Genomic DNA, 27,655 nt, shown 5'->3' with positions numbered 1-27,655 from the left:
TTTATTTTTTTTTTTTTTTTTTTTTTGCAGTTTTTTTTTAAAAAAAAAAAAAAAAAAAAAAAAAAAAGGAAATCATGGAAATTGGTTCAGGTAAGTCAGGCCTGAAGAAAATTGCATATCATCCCGTAAAAGCTGCATCAGCGCATCTTTCACATAAAATAGTTCCTTCTTGTTGTCACGAAAGAAGTTGTATAAGAGGCTTCCCATTCCAGGCAGTAGCATATCGTATCAACCCTGAGCAGTGAAATTAACAATTTATCAGCAATACTTATAGAATCCTGATTTTAATTCAGCCTATATTCAAGTTTATAGATTATATGTTAAGGTGCGTTTTACAAAACTTTGGGAACGACCAGCTTGTTGCAGTTATTCTTTGGGGCAAAGTCTGCTCAGATAACAAAGTAGTTTCCACATAAAACCCCTTCTATCCCAAACTGGACTGACAGCAGGACAAGATTGTCTTGTTCTGGCTCACATACCAACACAGAATTTGGCCCCTACTTGTACCAAATGTCAACATAGGAATGTGCTCTCTCACATTGCCTGATTGAACAGGGTGTCAGACAGAAAGGCGTTGTTGTGGAACCTGAACCTGTACTTGTCAAAAACTTTTCCTCTGTGACGTAGGTTGGTCTGGTTTGGCTACTTTTCGAATACTTATCTCCACAGTAGTTCAGCTTCTGACAGATAACAGAAAAAAACCCCCAATAAATTTCAGTCATGTAATGCCAAATTTAAATACAAGAATCAAACAAAAAAAAAAAAAAACATTTATTTATTTACTTACACAAAGAGCATTTTCTGACTGTTAAATCGCTGTCTGTTGTGACGGTGTCCAAGTCCTTTGCCAATTCTCTACCATTTCACATTTAACCACTGGCATTTTGTCCTTTCCTACCTCCATTTTATACCTGAAAAGGAACTCATTCATAATCTTTTACTAATTTACTTGTTGGAAATATTTTTAGGAACTATTGAATTAAAGCTCAAGTTTTCCTAGGTTTAATTTAGTTTTATTGTAAATGGTCCTCTGATATTTTGTATAAATATTCCTTTATTCACATTTATTTTGGCTCTGGTTTCTGCTTTGACGAGCCAGCTCATGAAATATGACTGAAAGTATGGATAAGACTATGATCCCTGAATAAACCAAAATAATAATATTTTGGTTTAATATTATTTATTTTGGTTAAGACAAATATGTTGTTTGTCTTAACCAAACAAGATATTGTTTGGTTAAGATGTAAAATGCCATGTAGCTACAGCAAACTATATAAGTAGAATATAGTCAATTATTTTAAAATGTTTGTGGTAAAAGTGTGTATGGAACAGACAGATTTGCTGGGGGTAGTATCCCTCTTTCAGCTAGCTGAGCAGCAGTGGGAAGCAATGTGTGGGGGAGGGGCATCACAATGCTACTCTGCACTTTCATTGACATCTCAGTAAAAGGAGTTCAAGCGTATGAATAGTCTGGAAAATAACTTTTCGAACCTCAGTAGCTTGATACTGATGAGTAGCCAGTGCATGGAGTGGCTTGTAGAGATTCATTACACTAATAGCTAAATTCATTATATCCACTTTTAAATTTTCTGGAATGGATCCTTTTAAGAAGTTATAATTGACTTGGAAGTGTATCCTGTTTTAATGTGACCAACCTTAAAATCTCTAAAAACCCTATCAGCAAGATCACACCCATGTGTTATGAGAAACAATTTTATGGCTGCCAGTAAAATGGGAGATAAGTGTCTCGTGGGCATATAGCACCCCTTCCTACGTAAAATACTCACACCTCTAATCATTTACCACAGCATCATGTCAGAGTTGTAGCTTGTATTTTACACCATATCAGGGCTTACATCATTTGAAGGCACTCCCTACAGTGACTGCCTGTTCTCATCATGTTTTCCGCAGTAGAATCCTTTAAGGAGCTGACTGGGCAGTTTGGCTTCCTCTGAGGCACATTTTATGTCTTGGGAAGAAACATGCTTTTTTTCCACACACCTGTAAAAAGTTATTTTTTGGGGGATTATATATATAAGGTTGCTCTTGCCATGAAGTGATTATATTTAGCTAACTAGCCATGTCACCACCAGATAAATTTAGATTAGTTTGTGGTACATTTGGTTGTTAGCTGCTGGAAAAGGCTGGCACAGTGAGAGAACTCATAATAGGCATTTATCATGACCATATCATTTTGAACTCTGTGTGTTTTGCTTTCCAGTATAAAAGTACAAATTATCCAAACTGTGACAGCTCTACAGATAAAGTTCTTGTCTTTGCTTTCTCCTGTTTCTATTAGTCACTATAGAAATTCATTTTTTTCTGTTGTCTACAGGAAACACACCATTGCACCTCGCTGTCATGATGGGACACAAAGGTGAGCATTGTGAAACGGTCCCTGCCATGTGGTGTATTTCTGTTTCTGACTGGCTGTCTGCTTCTGTTTTGTGAATGAAGATGTCTGTAAGCACATATGACGTCTGTTTGTGTTTTTCTTTGTTTCTGTTGTGTGTTTCAGTTTATTTTTCTGCCTCTGTGTCTGTGTCTAAGCACCACCAGACATTTGTGACAGATCACCACACAAATCCCAGCAGGCAAGATGCTTATGCATGAGTGAAAGGGTGTTGGTGGTGTTTTATTGTTTTCTTCTGGTTAAGAATCAGAGCTTAACTCTTTATCATTAGGGTTTTCTATCATGAGTTTATGGAAGATAATTCTTCTGATACTGGAAATATTCACTTCATTAATTTAACTCATGATGTGTGGAATAGGCTTTTGACTATCAAACCAACATACTTCTCTGTAAATAAACACTTATTGAGTGAATATTAAATATATAAAACCATGATGGAACATTCCATTTTAAGTGGTATAATATAATAGGGATGCACAATGTCAGGAAAATATGCAATTGCGATTTCTGAAATATACGAAGATGAAATGAATTAAGATTAGCAGACAATTGACCTTTAGCATCCTACCACTAAAAAAATAGATCAGGTGTTAGCATTAAGGAAAGTTAGAGTCTATGCCACAGGTCACATCAAAATGCAGAGCTTGAATACAAGACACTTCAGATATAATATTGCACCAAGTTTTGTGTCCAAACAGTCCTTACATCATGATGACAATTATGATATTGTGTAACTCTATAGTATAATTACAAAGACAAGATAGAGTGTCATACTTTAGGTGATATTCTACTGTTAGCCTTATAACGATAAACCTGGGAAATTATGCTTCAACATTGATAAATTAATCTTTGATAACATTTGCCATATCTTATAAGCGTACATAAGCCAACCTGTTATGCTTTATTGGTATAGGTTGGAATAACAAAGAAAATGTATTTCTGAAAAAAAATGTTTGTATATTTGAGAACATTTAAATATATTTTTCAGTTATATAGTGAGCATATTATGACATCAAACCCTTGCTACTGTCTTTTAAGCGATATTGTTTTTAGCTGAATTGAATGGGACTGAAGGCATGTGTATACAGATTTGAAGCATCTTATTTGTGTTAGAATGAAAAAATTTACTTTTGTTTTTTGCTGCTGAAAATTGGTACACACATCAGGCACGCAGTTGCATGCACTTCACAGCTCTATTCATTCAGTGTCAGTCATGGGAGCACTAGTTTCAATTGATTTCACATTCACAAAGGTCAATTCCTGTCACTGGCATCAGAGCCCTGCCACTACAATTTTGGTAACTCCGCCAGCCAAGTGACAGTGTTTTGTCGGATAGGAGGCCATGGCATTGATTGCGCTAATGAGGTTGCTTGTTTTCCTCCCTGTCCTCCAGGGAGACTCAGGCGAGTCAGGCTTAAGGCTACAGCATGAGATCACTGTCTGGGCGTGGCTGCCCTTTATGGATGGAGAGGACAAGGCCCTTTTTGTGTGTAGTATTGCATGTGCAGATGTTTATTATTTATTTACCGTTCCAGCAGTGACAGTTATGCATATGAGTGGCTTGAAAAACTGGAACATTTACACTGGCTTGCTGGGATAAGCCGGTATGCAAAAGTGTCAGAGAGGCCAGAATTGCAATAGACAATGCTAAGCATAATGCCGGACAGATGGGCGATGTTGTTTGAGGTGTAAAACAGGTTTTGCATAAAACTTGCCACCTGCTGTATTATTTTTACTGCTCGACTCCGTCACAGATTGTGCATAAAAGGGCAAATTAATTATCAATTAACATGTTGTTTTGTTTTGATTCATTTATCTTAAATACTATTGTTTTATCCACAGTCATTACACACCAAAGACAAGCAAAGACAACATAAAGTGCTTAATTAAAGATAAAAACAGGTGGCAATGAGAAAAGCATATAGAATTCAAGCAGTACTTGAAAGGGGAGCTTCACCTGCCGCGTCTCTTGACCCCAAGCAGCAGACACAGTATGGCAGCAATGTCTCTCCAACAGCTTGTGTCCAGTCTCTATGGTAGTCAACTGCTCTTCTGTTCATATCATTCAAAGTACATTTAGATGCAGCCTTGTTGTTGGTTAGTGAGTTACTGCTGTTTAAAAGGATAACATAGTAATAGGCAGATATCATAGGTAATTATATAATAAGTATAGTATGTAGAGTGTTGAGATCAACATAGTTGCTCCAGGTCTGCCCAGTGGTTATAAAAGTTAAAGCGATACTTATTTCATCCATAAATGGGAAGTGGTTGAAGGTATTGCATATAACAGAAATCTATTGCCAAAAAAAAAAAAAAAAAAGTCTTTGTCCATGTTTCATGATGACCTACAATATCACCACTCCATCTACATAGCCAGACAGAGTGCTTAAAGTGCCTAATCCCAGACCAGAAGGACATATGGCCTGACTGCTCTTCCCATGGATCTGCTAAATGCTCGTGTTGTTATTACACAACCACTGGATTTAGCAAAGTGATGTAGAGGTCAAAGGCCTCTGGGGACCTAAGGCTTACATCAGAAAGGGAGCGTACATCTGTGCATCTGTTTGCCTGCATTTTCTCAACATCAGCTTCAGTTATCAGAAGTTTCAGCCCCGGGCTCTGTCACAGGTCGACCGATGCATTAGCAGGGTCCTGCTGTTAAATTTCATGGTCTTGGGCTGTTTGTGACGCATTCTGCCATCTTTGTATTTAATAAAAGCCTGGGATTTGACTAGAATGAAACTGGAAGTAAAAAGTTCGAGGACAGTGTTGGAAAAATGTGTCAAGAGGAGCAGAAAAGGGAGACGTTTGAACATGGTTGTCTTTGTTTTAATTGTCTTTTCTCTGTCTCATTTTTGAAGAGCCAATAACTGCTTTAAAGGAATGCAGCCGCAGTACTTTTGTTGCTGTCACAAGATCCCTTTTACTATTTTTCTGTGAACAAACTATATACAGCCATGCATGTTTTTGTTGTGTTTTCATGTTTATTCAGGAAACGTTTCAAGTGTGTCACTCTCACTTATTAAGAATACATGGGACCCTGGCTGCTTTCTCATCTATTAAACATGGCGAGGATGTAGGTGGTTGATGTGGGATTGTGAGAACATGTTACACTCAAAAGGCAGACGTTATGGCATTTTTTTCATACTGAAGTTTAATAAAGGACAAGTCTGAACATGAGCGCAAAAACTTGAGGTAGTTCGCATTGACTCAGAATCAGCTAAAATACTTTTCATTGCCGCCTCATGTGAGAGCCCAGCGTATCCAGTCAGCAGCAGTTAGGGCTGGGTTTGCATTTGTTTGCTGCAGTGCTCACAGGACTGTAACTGCTCAGCCAATGGCTGAGACAGAGCTGACAGATGCCAGCATTATAATAAATGATGTCACAACAACACAGACAGCTGAGCCGGAACAACAGACTTCATTTTTGGCTGGCTGTAGTTTGCTGACAAGTTGCCCAGAGAGTGGAAGGATTTCTGTGCTGCTCTCAGAGTTGATTTTTGAATTAAAAAGTGACTGTCTGGCCAGTTTTCTGTTGTACTATAATTACAGCTCTGAGATCCACTCTACACAGTGCTAGTGTGTTCCAGTGACTTAACTGTTTTATTCACTTGGATCTGGACTTTTAGTGATAATTAAATTAGTGTTCTGTGTCTTTTGTAGCTGTATGTCCCACATGGCTCGATTTATTAAAAGGTCAGCTGTCATCTCAGTCCTACTTAATCTGTCTTTATAATCAGAGTTATTCTCAAAATGCTCAATTGATCCTGTAGTTAAATCAGACATGGTGGAGGTAGCTGACATCACCCATATTAGAGTACACTTGACGTGGTCCGATATGTTTACAATGACAGTATAAACATATACTGCAGATACATGTTTACCACAAGAAGAATAAACCTTTCTGTCATTTGTTAAATTCAATGGATGATGAATCTGAACAGAAAACGTCTTGACCTGCACGTAACCATAGCAACATCAAACATCTTTAGAATATGTTTTTCAAAAAATAGATTTCTTGAATCTATTTCAAGAAATATACTCCTTGATTGCTGCGCAGTGCCTTACAGCATTTTGTCACATTTTACAACTTCAGAGAAATGCATAACTAGAGGAAGGAAAAATCTACAGAAGTTTCAACAGTTTATACAATTACAAAATATGAAAAGTGTGGTATGCATTTGTAATCATACCCTTTCTCTTTGATAGCCCGGAATAAGATCAAAAGCAACCAGTTGTGGCTAGAATTCCCTTAATTAGTAAAAACTAGTCAACCTATGTGTGATATGAGTACACCTTTTCTGCGAAGGTCACTGAGGTTTGGTAGAGAAAATTACAAGCAAAAAAATATGAAAACCAAACAACACAGCAGACAAGTCATCAAAACATTTTGGAGAAGTTTAAGGTAAAGTTAAATTGCAAAACATTATCTCCAATTCATCTGACGGAGGACTGGAAATAAAATTAAATGCAGTGTTTATGTCTTTCTACTTTGGGTTCACAACAAGCATAAATGCCACCTATTACCTGCTGAAAAAAATAATTATTATTTCCATCTTAAAACAAAGTGTCTCTTAATTTATTTCAGGGCTGGGGAAGCCTGCATGCAAAATATGTAAATGTTAGCATTTATTATAGCCCAAAGGAAGCACATATTTGTGACATGTAAGTTGCATACAAATTAGATGTTGATACATTTGCCATATGCTGTGCAGCTTTTCTGCAAACCTACTAAGACATGGCTTTCCTCCTGAAGAGATACACATGGCAAGACTCATGGTAATTCTGGAGGAGCTACAGAGATCCACATCTCTGGGGAATGAATACAAGGAAATCATTCACATCAAAGCTTGTGTTATATTTGCTCAGCCAAAGTCCAGACCCAAGCCTAATCTGTGATGAGTCAAAAGTATTTGTCAACACATTCTCCCCATCCAATCTTCATGAGCTTGCAAAGAAGAATATGAATAAATTTCAGTCTTGATAATGTACAAATGTAACATTTGAGAGAATCGTTTGTCTTCCATCAAATAAATATTTGTAAGACAAGTTTGAGGTTTTAATAATAAGTCACAAATGTACTAGTCAAAAATGTCGATGTGAAAACGTGTCTTTGGGTTTGTGTAAGACAAACTGTTCCTCTCTGTCTGCGTAGCTTGTCGGTGATGTTTGGTAGATGTGCTTTCAATGTTTATGATTGTTTACCTGACTGTCCTTTTCACAGAGTGTGCCCATTTGTTACTGGCTCACAATGCACCCGTGAAGGTGAAGAATGCTCAGGGATGGAGCCCCCTTGCAGAGGCCATTAGCTACGGAGATCGACAAATGAGTAAGTATCTGAAACAAACAAGAAGTGTGAAGCCCCGCTGCAGGTACATAGTGGTTGCATAATGTCAGTCAAACAGCCCGCTTACAGTCATAACTGTGGGTTCAGTCAGATTTTTTTTTTCTGTATGAAAACCACAATGGAACAGAGGAAAGTCTTGATGCAAATCAACAAAGACCCTGCACATTCCGCCAAACTGCTGCCTCCCAGCAAGGCCATGATGGTGGCCCTCTTCTTTTGTTCATCAGAAAGAGGGTACATTCCTCAAAGTTCTCAGAGCCTCTGTTTTAATGAAAGGATATTCACTAGACATTTCTCTCACTCATCATACACTGATTCCACTGAATTCCAACACATTTCAGAGTGTTAAAAATCTTAGCCTGAAATGTTCTGAGTATTTTGTTGTTACATGTAAGCATAGCCTTGTTACACAACAAAACTAACTCCTCAAAGATGTCACTTCAGTCAGATTTGTGATACATTTTGGTGAGGAAGGGATAGAATGAGGGGGACAGAAGTTTGTTTACACAACAAACTTCTGTTAGTAGGATTTAGATTTTAATTTTGCTGCCTGATATATGGTGTATCAGTTGGTTTTCTCTGTCATGTAATGGGTCATCTGAAAAAAAAAAGCCCTGCACTAATAAGCTAAGAGGGCATAGTGCTGCCTGTCTATCGGTTGCAGAAGAAGTCTGACATAGTATGGTTAAATGTATTCTACTTTCATACTTGTACAATGATACAAGAACAGTTGCCTTATTAAATGGCCTACTCAAGTTGCAACTATAGCTAAACGTACCATCCACATGCTTAAGTGCAGTATTGGCAAAAGCAATTTTATTTCTGCCCTTTAAAAAAAATAAAAAGGAAATCACATCACATCAAAAAGATATTAGGGGATTGCTTGAGATATTTAATCATTTATTTTACAATGACATGTTCATTTAAAGTTTACTTGAAGCTGATAATTTTGCAATTACATCGTCTTGCAACCTTCTGAAGACCATATTTTCCTCTACAACACAAATATAAAGGCAAAAAATAAATAAATAAATAAATAAAATGAACACATTTGAACAAAGTATGTCAAGACACATTTTACAATTGTTTTATGTGGATGCTGACGATGCTTATTTCTACAAAATAAGGGTAAGGTATTTCAAATTGACAAAACATACTTTTCTTGTGTAGCATGATGTTTTGTGATTTATTTATTATTATTATTATTATTATTATTATTATTTTTAGTTCTGCCAAGTTCTGTGGGAACATCAAATAATAGTGTGAACACAAAGGAACCAAACAGTTTCTGTCACATCTTCTGATGCCAAAGCAGAAACCATGTCAAGTCCAATTTTAACGCACCACAAATCAGTTAGGCATACAAACATAATGAGAGCATACCTGCAGGAGTATAAAACCCACCCAGTTATCCTCTGAGAGACCCTTAAAAAGGAAAGGCAAAATGGGGGAGTTGACATGCAGGCAAATTTAAGGGGAAAATTCAGAATTTTCACAATGCACCCGTGTCATCCTGTTCTCTTAACTACTGTGGCTAACAGCTTTGTTGTCCAGTAATTTTGTTTACAAACCCTTAATTCAGTCTTATTATGGTATACTGGACAAAAAAAAGGACAGTAATCATTCTTAGGCCATTTATAAATAAATGACAGAGTTGTGAAGGATGCTGTAGCTTTACACCTCCAAAACCCTCAATTTTCCTGACATAATAGTCGAGATTACAGCATTTCACACATCGTAACAGTCTGCGTTGCCCAGGATGTTGACTTCTCAGTTAGCTCAATCATCCCATTGTTGTAGCACTTATGTGTACTGCAGCACACTGCTATGTGTCCAGACAGCAGAATGAATCACTCTCAGCCAGTTTCTGAAAATACTATTATGGTTTTCTGGCTGTAATGATTCTCTTTGCTATTTTTATCACATAAAGCCATTATGTTGCAGTAATGAACATACTGCCTAATAAAAATATAGCAGTTCCTATAAAAGTACACTTTAACTTATAGTATTAGGATTTCATATCACCAATGCAAAGTAATGCATAGTTGTGAATGCATACAATTTTGAAGTCCTATGAAGGCATGTATTTGTATTTTCTATAATCATTATTCCAACCACCTTTTCTCTCTTGAATCTGAGACGATGCTAAACATCTTGCTCATAGATGCTACAGTTGTCCTGTCTTAGCTGATGGATCGGGAATCCAAAAGGGACTTGAATCTCTAATGCACTAAAACAAAAATGATCGGACCCAGCCAGTCTTGTGACAGCTTAGCCACAGATGGCTGATTTAACACTTTAAAAGGCAGGGACTTGCTTGGGTGATAAGAGTTTGCTTGATCTGTGGATTGCCAGATCAATGTATTCCAGGGTTTTTCTTCCCTTTATGCACATATTTTGATTGTCCTGTTCCAAGCCTGGTTCTCGTGTCTTTTTTCGCTTGATTTGAAATTTGCTGTTGGCAAGAAAATATTAATTAAAAGAAGGGGTGAGACTTCACCCTATCTATGTGTAAGTCATAATAACAATATAAAAAAAGTGCAGAAGTATGTAAACTGTAACAATTGTTTTCTGTTCAGCACAAAAATGCTGAGTATGTTTCAAAGTTAGGTTGATAAAGCCAAAGTTATCAAAGACCAAAGTTATCCAGTGTGATCTGAGTAAGTGTTTGTCAGGGCTTCAAGATGGAAGTGGAACCATTGAAGGTTTTGTTTGTTTTAAAGACAGACAAACATCCTGGGTTTAATAGGATTGAGATTAGTTCCTGCTAGTCATTTGTTTCACTTATTGTCAATTCATAAAGCTCATAAACTGTTTATGTACATAGTGATCATTTCAGAGACATTTTTGCCAGCAGGCACATGCATCTCTGACTTTTATTTGTGTTTGAACGAACACAAAACAAAGCAAAGGGGGGCTCAAAAATAGACTGTGTTTTGTGGAAAATAGCTCTTTCTCTCCTTAGTTACTATTCTACTCACACAATTGCTTTAAGATCTGTTTTAAAGGCTGTCTCAGTAATGTTTAGTGTTATATGATTGGGAGCGGTTTTTTCATGGGAGTGTCTGCCTGAAGTGCTTTCTGCAGAGGAAATAAACAACCAAGCTACACCAGAGCTGTCTTCTGAAAAACTGAGGCAGAAAAACATGTGCTCAAGCAAATTAAAATCTCAAGCAATGTTTTTCAAATGCTGCCATTTACTCTCACCCAGCAGTTTGAGGAAGCTTGAAGCCTCTGTGTTGCACACTAGCATCTTTTTTGGGGGTGGAACATGATATGGTTTCAGACTGTTTATTTAGGAAGCTTTAATTTGCACCCATATGTGAAGTAGGACACTGGGCAGTCAGCACACTGCTCTTATAAACAGCACTGTTTCTGTAACACTGCCAGTGTCTGGACACACATTGATCTAGCATTGGACCTACCTCTGTTTAGTTTGGATAAATTAGCCAAGCCAGAATGTTTTTTTTTTTTTTTTTTTTATCCCTCAAGGAGCAATCCGTGTGTGAAAAAGGATAGTGTTAGTGTTTTGGGAACTGTCCTTTTGAGTAATATGTTCAAACAAGGCTTTGATCAATATTTAGATGCTATTTTCTGACCTAATAATTTCTGACTTAAGAACTAATCTTAGATTTTGTTCATGTTTACAGCCAGTTAAGCTACTGAAAAGCAAAGCATTGTAATGTTTCCAGCATCACATAATAGTTCCAGTCAATTTTTAGGTATCACTTAGAGATCAGGCTTTTTTGGGTCAATACCCATTTCTTTGAGATTTGCAACTGATATTGATAAATTACTTTTTTTTTTTTTTTCCAAGGACTGTCACGGAAAGAAATACAAATGTGGCAGGTTCCATGACAGAGGTGTCATGGAGGTGTTCCTAACCTTTATTTATGTTTTATCTTTTTATAATAACTTGCCTTCCGGATCACTGATTAGACCTAATAAAACCAATTCCAACTAAGTGATTATTGTATCACTTAACAATAATCACTTAACTATTGTTAAGTGATACAATAACTTAACAACAGTTAAGTTATTGTTAAGTGGTTTATTGAACAGCATTCATTAAACTAGCCCACAGTGTCAGAGGAAATACCCCTTGGCTACTTATACTTAGTCTGGTTCTGCTAGAGGTTAACTAGCAAGTATCTGTTCTTTGAGAGCTTCCAGAAGCAGTTGTGTTATTAGTCCCAAGGACTAATTAAGTTGTTGCAATTTGTAGTGATGGAAAATGTCTGTTTTCATTAGATGGCAGTAGTGAAGCCCCTACGGTTAGTCACTCAATTAATGCCAAAAAACTTTCCCAATGTCTCAAGGATGAAGGGTCAGTTTGGTATTGTGTTGCGGTGTTTTGCATCGGTTTCTCAGCCTGTGTTGGCTAGGTGGTCCATGGCCAGATGGTGAAATTATGCTCCTTTCCTTGTCATAGTGAGAGGCGTTGAGGATCAAGAGGAACCCCGACCAGTGCTTGTCAGCATTCATTAAACCAGCCCACAAAGATCCCCCACATCCTGTGATTGTGTCAGGTTCAGTTGGCACAAGTGTCTTCATGTGTGTCAATGTGTGTGGTTGCCTGTGCTCCACTTTGGCCCAATTCTACCTCTGAATCTGCACTGCTACATGGGGGAGGGGGGGCATCCATGAAATAATAACAACAACCTGTTTTAATGTTAACTCATGGATTTGATAGGAGTGATGATCTCCTATTGGTCAAGAAGTTTTGGGGGTTTTTTTGTGGTCTTTTTCAAAAGTAGGACATTTGGGCTGTCATAGACAAAATAGAAACTCTATTTATTAAGTGTTTCCAGGGCTGTAGCTGGTAAAGTCATGTGGGCATTTATTCCCTTCCTGGCTTCATCAAAGAACCACAACTATGTCATGAGCTACAGATGGCTGGTTATCTGCTGAATAGGAAGTAGCACTTACATAAACACACAACTCTCAGATGTGAATCCCTATTTTTCCTGATGGGTCTAAAGAGCTGCAAATGCTTGATAATGTGACTGGTCATAGTTAAAAGTCTGTGAAAATAACTCTCCCTCTGGTCAATAGGGAGGTCAAAGGCAGCGCTTATTACCAGAATGCCTCATCTCTGCTAGGCTCATTCCCTTTGAACTTCCTGTATTTTTCTTTGTTCCCTGCAGTCAGAGCATCATGATTGCTTAGAAGAATCAAGTGCATTATAAAATTGGCCTATTTCTCAAGAAAAATACATTATGCATTTTAGCTGGATGTTTTTAACCTCTACCCTATTGCATCGTCAGTCGTGTCTAGGGAGAAACTGTTAGTTTAGCTATGTGTCCTTGCATGCCCACTATATTTATCCATTGTTGCTGTTTGCCAAACATCGCATCATACCTGCCAGGGGGATGTTTCATACCAGGGCTACACAATAAATCATGAATATGTCATCTTCTCTACCTCTTCTATCTGTGTGCACAATATTAATATTGCAGGCTATGTGGAAAGTTGAAGGGTGATGGATTTCAAGTACTGTGAGTTTACACTTAGCACACTCATAAGATATTCAGCCAGGATGGAGTTTTACTGCATTAGTAGCTCACACTAAACACAGGTTACAGAGTTCAAGATGTTAAATGTCACAGATAAAGTTGGAAGAGCAGAGAAGGAAAGGAGCTCATAGCATCATTACATTGTACCAATATATTGCCATCAAATGACTTGGTAATGTTGTTCAGTTCTATTTTTTTGTGCTTGCTTTTACAACTGATGAGGATTTAAAGTCATTTTGCATTAGCCACTCTTCTCATGAACCAGTCACTGTTGTCAATGTATCTCAAGGTTTCAAAATTCCTGATATGATAGTTTTAAAGCTGAAAAACTTCCCATCATAATGTTTGCATGTTTGTTTGTTTTTTGTTTTTGTTTTTTCAGAGATGACAGAGATAGTGTTGTAGTGGTAGAAGGAAGGTTCCCACACATTTCCGTCGCTTCCAAGAAAGCCAAGTTTAGCTGTCGGGAAATATTTCCAGCTGCAAATAATATGGCATGGAAACATAAGGAGAGCCATCCGTCACCCTTAGGAAGAGAACATGCAACCTACAGCTTGCAAGTTAAGAACAGCATGTCTGCAAGAAACGTCAGACTCTCCCAGACCAGCAAATATCTAGTCATACAAACAAATTATTGCCAACTTTAGTTTATCTTCATTCTCTATACTATATTATTTATATTACTATAAATAACTGGTAAGTATAGCATCATCTATATCTGTTATTCAGTAAGATGTGTTGTTTTAGGAACAGAGCACTGGGAAAAAATCTTTCTAATTCATTTAACAAATGATTATATCATTATGTATGCACTGTTTTTTAATATGTTTTGTTAATACTGATACAGTAAAGCCTGAGGATTTATACTTAAAGTTGTCAGTCATACTCTACTGTACTAAAATGCAGTTGTGTGAATCCAACAAATACTATCAACCAAAAGGAGGTCAATAAGAGTTATTTTGTTTTGCTCCAGAGCCATGATATGTGATAATTTGTAAATCAGCTGACCCATGCAGAGATACATATTTATGGGAAATGAGGTGCTATACGAAGTTGTTAGGAAATAATCTATAAATAAATCCAATTATATATATCATTTATATAATTTTATGACAATATAATATAAATAATTCCCCCTCAAAAGGAAAATAAAAAAACTTCCCAGGGAAAAAAGAAATGTGCACTAAATAAGTACATCTATACAAAATGGCTTTCTTGTCCTTTGAGTATAACATTGGAGGAGGTTAGAACAAAATGACAACAAACGGGTATAAATGCGGGTATAAGTTTAACTTATTCCAAAGTAAATCCCCCAACAAGTTAGACTGTTAGACAATTTTAAATTAGGCTTTTAGAGAATCTAGGAAAAAGTTCATGAAACAAAGATCAGTTAACCACTAAACATAAACATGAAAATTGAGCTTTTAAAGCGAGTTTCTCAGTGATGAGGCTGATTTTCAGGACATGTTGAAAAACACAGTTTCCTTCTGCCAAAACAGCAACAGCATAACAGAGTGCATAGATGACCTGCTTAGATATCGTAAAATGGGACTCAGACCCATTAAAGCAGAGTATTAAAAAGTCAAGAGTTCTCTTCTGTTTTTGGAGCTGATTGCGTGCATCCAGTGTTCTTTTTGCTGTGCTAAAAAAGTTTAAAAGGCAGTCCTTTTTTGAACAGAGATGAAAAGCTTCTTCAGTGTTAATGCTTCTTTTTGTCTCTTTCCTCTCCCACAGTCACAGCATTGCTGAGGAAGTTGAAGCAGCAGTCCAGGGAGAGCGTAGAAGACAAGAGGCCCAAACTGCTGAAAGCCCTCAAAGAGGTATGTAGTGCTTGATAGTGCTTTTCCTGGCAACCACAGATGAAGCTCTTTTGTCAAAGTGAAATGTTTTCTTCCCGGTTAGTTGTAATAATAGTAGTAATTAGTTCCTAATTTTCATTAGTTTCTAAATTCATACGCATAACATGGATTGTCAGGCCTGTATACACCAACAAGCAGGATGTTTACACAAACTGTTTGGTGAAAAAAAAAAAAAAAAAAGGTTTAACCTTTTTCTCAGCATCTGAGATTAAACCAGAGTAAACATTTCATGTTTTAGGACATAAGATAAATAAAATAAATTATATGTGCTAATTGGCGGAGAATTAAGGGATATTTTTTTATTACGATCTTCAAAATCAGACTTTGACACACATTTCTCTTGTATTTGTAAGCATTGTCTGTAAACTGTATGATATCATTATGCAACTTTTGATGAGCAAGCCAGAAGAGAAATGAAATTCACTGTTGAATGAGAGTGATTTGTTGGAAATATTGTGTAAATAAAACTCCATGTTGACACACACTGTTAGGGAAATCTGACATCGGCTGCCACTAGTTAAAACGTACCCTAACCCTCCCCCTACCCACCTCCGATGAGACATAAAGAGATTGTACGTTTATAGTGAAGCATGGTAATTTTTTCCATGTCATAACGTCTCAGAAATGATTAAGACTTTGCAATTTATTACAGACTGAGTTAGTTATGAGTCAGACTCATTGTTAACTTCCTGTTGCTGTAAATGCTCAGTTGATGACTCAACATTTATTGATACAAAGCTCAATATATTTCCCACTCACTGTTTATTCCAGTTTGAGTATTATTTGTATAGAATCACAGTTACTAATAATCAATCTTAATCATTAATCATCTTGTTCTAACTAATACCGAGTCTTTATTACCAGCTGGGAGACTTTTACCTGGAGCTTCACTGGGACTTCCAGAGTTGGGGTAAGTTAAACAACAGTTCTGCTGTTCCAAAGCAAAAACTCTCTGTGTGTGTAAAACTGAAGGATGTACCCCAAAGCAGCAGCAGCTGTGCTTCTAGAGGAAAAGTAGTTCCACAAAGAATAGAATCACGTTGGGTGAATACAAAAGCACACCACACTTTTCAGATTTTTATTCGTAAAAAAAAAAAAATGTGTCATTGTCCCTCCACTTCACCATTAAGTGCTACTTTGTGTTGGTTTATCACACAAAACTCTAAAAATACACTGAGGTTTGTGGTTGCAGCATGTCGAAACAGAGCAACAGTTTAATTTCATTTTGTAAATGACCCTCCCAGATTCAGTTAAGAGGTAGCCTGATCTAACTGTTGAGTCAGACTGATGTGAAGCGTGTTAAGGAATCAGTTGGTTTATCAGCTCAGTGACTTCGTTCCAGTGCTGTTTGGAGAATGACCACTGGAACACTGCTCTTCCAGCTGGAAGACACGTCCTCTTTAAAGTAGTTTTCCAGGATAAGACAGCTATTATTGTAATTTCAAGTATTATTAATGTTGGATCTTTTAATGAAAGTCAGACAAAGTAAGAAAAATGCTTTTTCTGGCCAAAAATAAGTATTGGCCAGAGTAAGCCAAGGGTAAATGCTCAATCTTTGTTTACTCTGGGGTAAACATCACCCCTGGGCATGTTTGTAATTCTGTAAATAATTGAAAAAGTGGAAAAGAGCAAATATCCATGCATTTTAGAAGCTGAATTTAGTTTTTATCACGTCCATGGATGTGAACTTTACAGAAAACGTATTTCTCCCTTTTTGACGGCCACAGCAATTTTTTGTACTTTTCACTTTACACGCATTTGCAGTTTTTCTTTAACTGTTAACGTGAAAGTACTAAGCTGTAGAAGTGCATGTTATTGCCCCTGCAGATAACACTAGCTGCACATCTACACGCTTTTGTAACTTTAAAATTAATGTAATAATGTTAATTATTCGCAATCTTTCTAAATTGGGATGTAGTTGAGATGTTTCACATGTGCTCTCTGTGTCTCTTCATGTTGCAGTGCCTTTGCTGTCCAGAATCCTCCCATCAGATGCGTGTAAGATTTACAAGCATGGCATCAACATCAGGTGAATCTTATAAAAAAAAAATGCACTTGAGAAAAGTTTTTTCAGTAAAATGAGTGTACTGAAATTAACTTTAGAACTTCTCTGTACTGCTCTCAACAACTGCTCTTTTCAATTCCCCCCTCTGCTTCCTATTTGTGCTCGTCAACTCAGTTTTGTGAACTAGAGTGTGAAATCATAGCCTGCCTGGGAGAAAAGCGAATGGCACAGCCTCCGAGTCTAGATCTGTAACTTCTGTCTTTCTGTTTGAGTCGAAGCCTTGTAGATGGAGTTACTGTGCTGTTTAGCTCACTCACTAAAACTGCCAGCAAAAAGTCGTCAAACTGACACACGCTGACACAGTCACAGTAAAGACTCTTCGGTGGGAATCCATATCACTTCATTGGCTTTTGGGCAAAAACCTAAAGCTGTTGGGGCAAAGCTTGTGTATCTGTGACATGTAGTTACACTCTTATTAGCTTCTTGTAAGGTTATGAAAATAAGAGCTCCTCCTTTATCTAGAATATAAACATGAGCCTCTACATTTTAGTGCCATAACCTATCACCTAAACCTATTTGAAGTATGAATTTGAGTATTTTCTGTCAGGGTGCTTTTCCTATAAGAGCTAACCTTGATGTGGAGCTTCTCATTATCAACTGAAACTGCTCCTGGCTGTCTAATTTGGTATTCAAAATGCCCTCTCATTATTCTGGGGATTTAGAAAGGGAAAAGAGAGACTGAGAGGAGAGCGGTGTGGGGGGGGAACTGTCACACCAAGTTAATTTGCATTCTGCTGCTACAGCATGTCACACTTTTCATACCTACTCATGGCATCCTCCACTGTACTGTCTGGTGTTCACATGCAGATCAGTTATTCTCTTTGCTGTCGTGCTTTGGTTGAAAGCTGCAGACTTTGACAGCACACACAGACAAACAAGCACACACATAAGGGGTCTGAAGTTCATTTTTGATTTCCCATGGCAGTGATTAGCATCCAGAACCACTGAAGCCTGAGAGCAAATATGAAACATTCCCACACCTCATAGTTTTAACACTGTACTTTCTACTGGTTTTATTAGGTCAATAAGTTTTGCAAGTGAGTTCCTTGGTTGTCATGTTGCAATTTATTTTAACATCCCACCCCCCCACTCTTTTAAATAAACCTTATTTCTTTGTCTCTTTAAATGTAATTTGTGGTTATAGGTTGGATACAACCCTGATAGACTTTACTGATATGAAATGCCAGCGGGGAGACCTCAGTTTCATCTTCAACGGCAATGCTATTCCCTCTGAGTCATTTGTTGTTCTGGACAATGAACAAAAGGTCTACCAGCGGATACACCATGAGGTGAGTGAGAGCTGGTGGTCACCAAACCTGCCATGTTCTTTATAACGAACACAAATGAGCTGCGTTTGGCAAAAACGCAGCGGTGTATCTCAATGGATTAGAATCCCATTAAGAAGTACATTTATTTATCATTCAATTCAAATTCTCGCTCTCACTCTCTATACAAGTTCATTACACATAGACATATGCATTCCTAGCATTCAATTCTGTTAATTTTGATTATTACTACTTACTAAAGACACAAAATGCACCTCTATGAGAAGTGTAAACCTCAAAAGGCAATTGCCAAAGACGCTTGTTGTTCACAGAGAACTGTATCCAAGTATATTACTGGAAAATTCAGTGGAAGAAAAATTTTGGTTAAAAATGTACCCAAGAAACAAGGATATCCGTGAGAGGATTGTGAAACAAAGCATATTCAAGACTCAAATGGGTTACATTCATGAAGGACAGGTTGATGGGAATCAGAGCTTCAAGAGCTACTGAACACACACATAAGGACATGGGCTACAAAGGTTACAACCCCTGTGTTAAGCATCTCCTTAATAAGAAACAGTATCAGAAGCATTATACCTGGGCTGAGGAGGAAAAACAATTGAACCTTTTCTTAGGTCCAGTGTTTCCACGGTTTATGATGATCTCATGAGCCATTTCTTCTTCTCGTGTTATTCCACTGAATCAGTACCTCCTATAATTACACTATGCTTGAATTACAAGCAAACTGGCTGGTTTTCAACCTCTCTGAAGATCTATGACACATTTTCTATAGGAAGATGAAACCAGACACAGGAGCTTACAATGCAGACGAGCTGAAGGCTGTTATTAAAGTGATGTGGGCTTGCTGAACACCTCAGGAGTGCTGCAGGTTGATCACCTCAGTGCCACTCTGAAAGTATTCATGAAAAAGGATCACCAACCAAGCTCTGAGTGCAAATATGTGGAGATACTTTTCAGTAAAAATCTAAATGTATTTTATTGGACTTGTATAATATTCAGTTTGTGTTTTCATAAACTGTTAGCCATTATCATTACAATTAACAGAAAGAAACATCTGGAAAAAAAAAGGTATAATGCAGTATGAATTTTATCTTTTGAATTGAATTACTGAAATCAATTAACTTTTCTTTGCTATTCTAGTCAGAACAAACTTATCTTATTTTAAGTCATTCAGAATCACCAGGATTCTGAATAACCTGTTTATTGCCACAATAAAGAGAAAATGAATAGGTCAGATTTATTTTTGGTAGCATTGCTGTTGAACTGTATGACTTGAGTCAAATCTTTAAGAGTTCCTTCCTCAAGCTTCTCACAATAGTTTACTGGAGCTCTGGTCCATTCTTCCTAACAGAACTGGCAGAACTCAGTGACCGGTAAGATGATTGGACATTCCTATTATTGTTATGCTTGAGTGTTATTGTTTGAACGGATGAACGCGACACCTTCTCATTGTGTCAAACCAGAAAGCAGTGTGTTTGAGGGGTGGTCTTAATATTCCTCCACAGGCGTGTCTCCAGTTAACTCAAATCTCTGAATTAGCCTATCAGAAGTTTCCAAATTCATGACATCATCATCTGAGCTTTTTCCTCGTTGTTTAAAGAAATGGTAATAATTATGCATGTATATTTCTGATTTGAAGACATTCATTAATAAATCTCAGACATATTCTTTCTCTCATTATTGTGGCATTTAGCAAATATACATCATTTTGGTAATTCTATCTGACCTAAAACAAGACAAGTTGCCTACGAGTTCAGCTGTATTTGTCTCAATATTCGCTGTATGTAATCTCCTGGGTTCAGCTGTAGGTATTAATGTCCCTCTGTTCTGTCTTCATAGGAGTTGGAGATGGAGACAGAAGAGGAGGTGGACATTTTGATGAGCAGTGACGTTTACTCCGCCACACTTTCCACCAAGTCCATCACTTTCTCCAGGGCGCAGACTGGATGGCTTTTCAGAGAGGACAAGACGGTTGGTGTTGGTTATTATGAGGGTTTTTAATTTTAACACAGACTCACCTTTTAATAGGATGTTCTCAAGTTCATAAAGATCTACAAATGGTCTTACATTTTCCTTAAGCAACATCTCATACATAATAGAGTTCTTGATGGTGAGCTAACCAGGTCCAGCTGCAGCAAAATATCCCTGAACCATGACACTTCCACCTCTGGGCAGAGGTTCCCAAACTGTGGGGCGCGCCCCTTAGGGGGTCGCCATGCCATTGCAGGGGGGGGGTGCGGGAAGCCGTCTGGATGAAAAAAAAAAAAAAAAAACATGAACCCTATATGCGCTGGGTTTTTTCCTTAGAATGGCCACCTCTCTGTTATTCCTATGTCAATTTAATACAGTAGGGGCTTCTGCACTTCTCATATCTGTGTCCTCTGACACTTTTATTAGCAGTTAAAGCTGTTTAATCCGTTGTTAACATGTGGTAACCTGTTTTTCTGAGCCGCCTTTAAACACAACATGAGCGCTACGACACTCGCGCTGGGTTTACACCTGTGCGGCAGTGAAGGAGACCTGCTGCTGTTGTGCAGAGCTACGCAGGTGTGTTAGAATCATGGCAGCAAAACGCAAAGAATTTTTCAAAGTTTTTTCCCCAAAATATCAGACTGTTGAGTAAAGCTGTTGGATACAGGTAAAGTTAGCTAAAAGATAACTAGCTAATATCAATACAGCACCTTAAGTTTAACAAGTAGCCTGTAGGCTACCGATGTTGTTGTCTATGTCCAGCTATGTACATTAATTTTGCCCCCAAAATGTTGATTCAGCCCCCCTCCTCTTCCCCCTCCGTTGTTGGAGACAGGGAGTCTCCAAGAATCCTCCCCCCACCCACAAACTTCGTTCAACCAAACAGCTATTTGTAATCCATAGGATTACAAATAGCTGTTTGGAAACCACTGGGGGGGCCCCAGGAGAAAAAGTTTGGGAACCACTGTGTTAGGGGATTTGTTTTAGCTTCTATCTTTATTTATCTGGACAGCCAGACATGTAGGTAGTTTGTTTTTAGTGTTATTTCCCCTAACAGTGGAATGATTTCATTTATTTTTGTGGCCTCCTTAAATCCTTCTCCACATTTAAAGAGATGTTTACATCATCTTTCTGAAGACCACAGACAGACCTTTCTATCTCAGCATGGTGTTTAGTCTCTCATCAACCAGTCTAAATGTCTGAAGTTTAAACTGGATAAACCTTCTTCATTCTGGCCGAATAAAGAGGTTCTAATCATGTCACATGATGTGATACAATTGGATGTGGTGTTAGCGCTTTTCAAAGGGGTGTCCTAATTTATTTTTCACCAGAAATTGCATTACTTAACTTCATTGTAATGAATATTTTATTATCTTTTCTTCAGTTGTATTTGTATAGTCACACTACTTAACTCTCTCAGTATTGTCAGCCTTTTTGTTCAATAATTCTAAGTCCTTATACGTTAGAAAGACACAGGCTTTCACAGTGTGTCATACTTTTTTCTCATGACCTTAAGCTATTTGCTTTTACAATGTGATTACTTTGTGCCATTCTGACCCAAATACTCATTTTCCTGCTATATTTGTGAAAACCAGCATGAAATAGAGTAAATAAATAAGAGAGGACCACAGGTGATGGTCTTGAGGTCTAAAACAACAGAGATGGGGCAGGAGGAACAGAGGCGGTGAATGAGATAGGGGGTATTGCATTCTGTCTTCCTAATCTTTTGTTCTTTTAACTTCTGTTTGGAGAGGAAATTGGTGATAGAGGAGGCAGACTGATCTGTTTCTTCTCTCTCCAGGAGCGCGTGGGAAACTTCTTGGCAGATTTCTATTCTGTGAACGGCCTGGTGCTGGAGTCCAGAAAAAGACGAGAGCATCTGAGTGAGGAGGACATCTTGAGGAATAAAGCTATTATGGAGAGTCTGAGCAAAGGAGGAAACCTCATTGAGCAGAACTTTGAGGTGACACTTCATGTTGTTTGGATCTTTCGTTGTTTATTGGAAAGACCATAACCATCTATTATCCCTTAATCTTTGTTACATTTTGTCTCTACTACATGAATATGAAATGTTTCTGGTAGCAACGTGAAGTGTGTGGTTCACTGAAAACGTAGTCTGTAATTGGATGGAAAGGTCGGGGTTGTAACTTCGTCCCCCCGCCACATTTCAGTGTTGCTTGGGCAAGGCGCTCAACCTCAAGTTGCCTATTGATCTTTGAATATCTGACGTTATTACACATAAATATAAATCCTGTTTACTTGTACCTGCAGCGTAACCATCAGTCCAGTCTTGACACTGTATTGTCCTGCTGGACCCTTGGGGTAGGACCTGAGTCTCTCAGACTAAATAAAAGTCACAATATCTCACTGCTATTTGCATTTGAGGATAAAGCCTGTGGAAACAGCATGGATTTCCTGATGGACTTTGTTCAGAAATTCTGCATGACTTATTGAAAAATTCCTGCCTGCGTTTGGGGCAGATGATTCTTTGATGTCCTGTTTGTCAGCCACCCGGTCTATATTTTAGACTCACTTCTGCCACCTTGTGGTGAAAAAATTAAAACTACACCTCCCCTCATGGCATCCCCTTCCTCTCACTGTCGTATGTTCCAGTTTGCTTAGCAAGCTGTTGTCTGAACTCAACAGTGAACTGGTCACATGGGAAAGACAAAGCCTCTCAACACCCACTGGATGCCTTTTAACTGATCTCTTGTTCTTTTTTGTTTTTTTGTTTTTTTTTTGTCCTTGTGCACTCTCTCTTGTTCTGTGGTAGGCTTTGTTTCTTCACATTGCCCTCTGTTGTCATCGAGTCCATTTACAGGGCTATGAACGCGAAAAGTCAGGGTGACGGTGGATCTTAGCTCCACTTTAGGAATAGTTCACCTTTGATTTCAGCGAATAGGGCTTCAACTGGTGTGTTAACAGTTGCGTGAGAGAACATGTGGGCTCAAGCAATTGTGTAAGACCTTCAAATTAAGCGTGACAGTATTGATGACATGAGGGATCTGTTTAAAAACAACATAAAAACAAAGGGAAAAAGTCAGAGGCCAGGGGGACTGGCACACCAGTAGATTCGGTTCTGACCAGCTTTTGTGTTCTCTGTTCTCATCACAACAACATGCTTGGACTGGCACACAGTGACATGCGGGAAAAACACATCTGTAAATCTGAGGTTGCTTTTCTTGGTTCTTTTTCACAAGTTGTTCAACTTTCTCTTGGGACATTAAGATGACCTGGCATCTCCCCTTGTTGCTTTACCACTGCTTGAAGGAGATGGGTCAAATGGAGTAACAGTGAAACATTTTCATACATGAACATCGGCAAGAAGGAGTTAATTCCGGGAGAATGTCAATTTTAGGATTAACGGGATGGCACTTGTCCCAGATCCGGTTCAGGGACAGTCAGCACAAGCTGTCCAATCCTAAAATAAACTGAAACTGAAGAAGAACACTTATTAGAGAAGGCTGAACAGAGATTCCTCTCTTCGGGAAAGATGATTTAGCTTGAAAAGAAAATTCCTGCATGCTTTTTATGACTTCCTTTTCACGCTGCTTTGGTGGTAGGAAGAGTTTCCTTTTGGGGGATAAAATTAATCAGAGGAAGAGCTCTGATCTACCTACCTGCAGCAGCAATACGTTTTAAACCATCTCACATTTTCAAGGTCCCTTCACTACAGTTGAATGGTGCACCTACAGTGCCTGTAATCACTCTGCTCCCCATCCCGTTCATCAAATAATCACAAACATCTATAAATTCTCTGTTGATTTTATGTTGTCGACCAATACATAGTAGTTCATAATTGTGATGTGAGAGAAAAGTGATGCATGATTTTTACAATTTAATGGAAAAACATTAATAATCTAGCACTTTTCAAAACATTTGTCACAAAGAGCTTTGGATAAAATTCAAGATAAAACCAAAATGAAATGCAGCATGAGTAAAAGTATTACAGAATACTCACAAGCATTCACATATGCAAACAAAAACATTAAATACATTCCAGTTAAAAAAAAAAAAAAAGTTAACATCTTCATGGAAAGACTCTTCCATAGGTCAGAGCCACCACAAAGCAGAATTACCTGGCGATATAATAAGAGCACCTTGATCAAATGAGCAATCCTAACTGGTTTAAAGGGCTAGAATAAAAATCAGAACAGTGTGATATTCATTTATGTTCAGCTTATCCTGAATCAACACTTTGATGAAGAATCATTCACTTCATTTACATCTGCAGCTCATTTGGGGTGTGTCTCTCTGTACACACTATCAGAGAGGACAGAGGCTCCCTGACGAAAACTTTTGTGAGTTGTTTAATTGTGAACAAGAAGTTCCCACAATTTAGGAGGATTCTCTTTAATTGGGGGAACTAATTTAAGAGAAGCCTTCTTAGCAGATCGTATAAGTCAAATATTTAAATAACTACAAACTAAAATCTGATTGTTGGCATTTTTGGAGGATCTCTAGAGACGACCATACTGTGTTGAAAATGTTTTTAGGTATCCCCATGAACCTGGGGGACTGCATTGTTTTAGGTTTAAAGTCCTAGCAGGGTCTCCGTACGCAAACCAGGCTCAATGGAGCAATCAGATTACCAGTAAACTGACAATATGTATAAAGGTGAACCACAGCCTACCTATTGGGTAATTATGTTACATAATCAGTCCACACTCAGAACCTGAGATACGGATTTCAAAGGCTTGTTTCCTCAGGAAGGAACTGATCTTGTGACGTATTTAACTCCAGATCTTTTTACCTGCGTGACTGCATGATTATGAAATAACATTAACAATTTTCCCATTGTCTGAACAAAAGCTATGAAGCCAATTATTGGACCACATCACAGGCTTGCTTTAAAAATAATTCTTGATAATTATAGACCCCCCCAGAGTGCAAACCTGAACTCAATGTTAATGTCATTAGAAGTGCCTAATAAAAACAGCTTTGTGGTAATATTAGTATTGCAAAGGACTGCTTAAATATACTTTTTCTTAATCATAAATTCTTGCCTTGCATTCCAGTAATATGTTCAATGAAAAAAGTGGATAAAACACTAAAAGGTCACATAGTGTTGTGATATGTTAATGTGGACTTATCATAATTGCAATATGCAACAGTATCTTCATAACATGACTTCTTAATATTGTACATCCTAACTGTAAATATTTGCAAATAACTATTCCTTTCCTTTCCATTTTAGGAAAATAGATATGTTTAAATAAAATTTTACTTCCTTGATTATTTTTTGGGGGCTGTTTCCATGCCGATGATTTTTAAGTTCAGCCTTCCCTTTGTTTCTTTTAGCCGACGAGAAGGCAGTCTTTAACCCCCCCTTTACCCAACACTATTTCCTGGGAGGAATACATCACTGCAGACAACGGAAGGTAAGTGCCTAAAACTTGCTTTGTGAAAGAGAAGTCTACATGATCAGTATATAGAGAATTTTTAACTGGTGCATGATGGCATGTTTTGAGATGTCGTCTTGTGTGCTGCATCTCTCTCCACAGAGCACCTCATTTAGGACGGGAGCTGGTCTGTAAAGAGAGCAAGAAAAACTTCAAAGCCACGATAGCCATGAGTCAAGACTTCCCTCTGGGCATTGAGTCGTGAGTGTTTATTTTTAGATGCCCTCTAGTCAGTCATTAAATCGATTTGTGATGAAAATTTGACTTCTCCAGTGATGCTGAGAAGTTTATAGAGTCATGCTAAGTGTCTCTTTTACTGGTGGGTGGGACAATGAAGAATAAAATCTTCCTCTAAACAACTTCCCTTTATGTCCTCAACTGGCCATTTAAAGCAAAGACAAATTTGGATGCTTAAACAGGACAATGATCCCAAACAAACATCAGAACTGGGTTTGGAATGACTTATGGCCCTCGACTTGTGTATACTGAATGTTGTTTATGGTTCTCAAAAGCAAACCACTTTAAATGAGCTCTGTCTGTCCTTAAGAGCCAGATATTCAGTCTAAGGCATGCCAGGGTCTTGTTCATAGCTACCAGTCGAATAACTTAAAACCTAAAAATTTGATGACATTCATGTTGATCTGCAGTGCATGTGAAGGTCTAATCTGCGCTGCTTATTCGTTCTTGTTGATAAAGCCAAATCTGTGACGATGATTGCTTTCGCCCTCCTTCAGGTTACTGAATGTCCTGGAGGTGATTGCACCCTTCAAGCACTTTAATAAACTCAGGGAGTTTGTTCAGATGAAGCTCCCTCCTGGCTTTCCTGTCAAACTCGGTAAGCAGACACTCACTGTGGACCAGATCGCTGCGGTTTGGGGAAATATTTCCATTTCACTCAGTGACTTGTGTCTTTGTGGTTTCTTGCAGACATCCCCGTCTTTCCTACTATTACAGCCACAGTCACGTTTCAGGAGTTTCGCTACGACGAGTTCGATGAATCCATTTTTACCATTCCCACTGACTACAAAGAAGACCCAAGCCGATTCCCCGACCTTTAACCTCTCGCCTTGGTTTTTAATCCTACAAAACACACCTTTTATGAATGGAAACCCCTGTCACATGCTCAGACTCTGAACACAGACTGTACAACAGCGGGATGAGAAGACACACAGGAACAACTCCGCAGAGGAGTTGACCTCAGTCGATGTGAACATAAGCTGAGGTGTTGCTGATTCTTACTCTAACCTCCAAATCTGACACGGCACAGCAGGAAGTGTAGGTAGCCGAGATTTTTCATCAAAGGGCATTGAAGTGAAAAAAATGGCAGCAGAGCAGGGGGCTTTATTTATATGAGGTAAGAGTAGAATAAAGAACTACCAGGTCAGTTGACGCTTTGTATTTAAGTCTGTGTTGTTTTTAAAGGGACTGTGTCTAACTGACATGTAGTGACGCACTGATAATATTGTGTGAGATGCTTTTATGGGAAGTCTGCTCAAAGTTCATTTTAGGTTCTTTTATTATTTGAGCAAAGTGGACAAAACCAGCTCGAAATGCAAAAACCTTTTAAGTTTATTCTATTTACGGTCAATACAAAGAGTACAATCATATACCGCTGAAACCAGATATTTCTGTACATTAACAAAAAGACACATTTTTTGACACCGACACTTTCTTCTTGTTTTAGATCTATTAGTATTACCAACATTATTTCTGGAGTTTTGGGTTGTTTTTTCTTCCAAAAAGTTTCCACATATTTCCTCTGTATTTAAACTGTATGACTTGAGTTAAGATGGTTT

The 27,655-nt window shown here is 38.0% G+C and overlaps 1 protein-coding gene across 3 annotated transcripts in view; it reads left to right on the top strand.

Annotated features, from left to right (window-relative positions):
* LOC106948183 (ankyrin repeat domain-containing protein 13C) overlaps positions 1-27,253 on the top strand; it is a 32,663-nt gene extending 5,410 nt beyond the window's left edge. For all 3 annotated transcript variants that reach the window (XM_015033722.1, XM_015033724.1, XM_015033721.1), the window contains 12 exons: positions 2,336-2,377; positions 7,638-7,742; positions 15,011-15,096; positions 16,000-16,045; positions 17,098-17,164; positions 18,345-18,489; positions 20,326-20,457; positions 22,259-22,420; positions 25,759-25,838; positions 25,962-26,060; positions 26,594-26,694; positions 26,787-27,253. In XM_015033722.1, coding sequence (XP_014889208.1) covers positions 2,336-2,377; positions 7,638-7,742; positions 15,011-15,096; positions 16,000-16,045; positions 17,098-17,164; positions 18,345-18,489; positions 20,326-20,457; positions 22,259-22,420; positions 25,759-25,838; positions 25,962-26,060; positions 26,594-26,694; positions 26,787-26,917 — 1,196 coding nt within the window. In that variant the 3' untranslated portion in view covers positions 26,918-27,253. The remainder of the gene's footprint in view (positions 1-2,335; positions 2,378-7,637; positions 7,743-15,010; positions 15,097-15,999; positions 16,046-17,097; positions 17,165-18,344; positions 18,490-20,325; positions 20,458-22,258; positions 22,421-25,758; positions 25,839-25,961; positions 26,061-26,593; positions 26,695-26,786) is intronic.
* The last annotated feature ends 402 nt before the right edge of the window (positions 27,254-27,655 follow it).

Source organism: Poecilia latipinna, unplaced genomic scaffold (assembly GCF_001443285.1).
Source record: "Poecilia latipinna isolate Pla-1442-1.1 unplaced genomic scaffold, P_latipinna-1.0 Scaffold277, whole genome shotgun sequence".
NCBI classification, from domain to species: Eukaryota; Metazoa; Chordata; class Actinopteri; order Cyprinodontiformes; family Poeciliidae; genus Poecilia; species Poecilia latipinna.
This window is presented reverse-complemented; position numbering and strand designations above follow the sequence as displayed.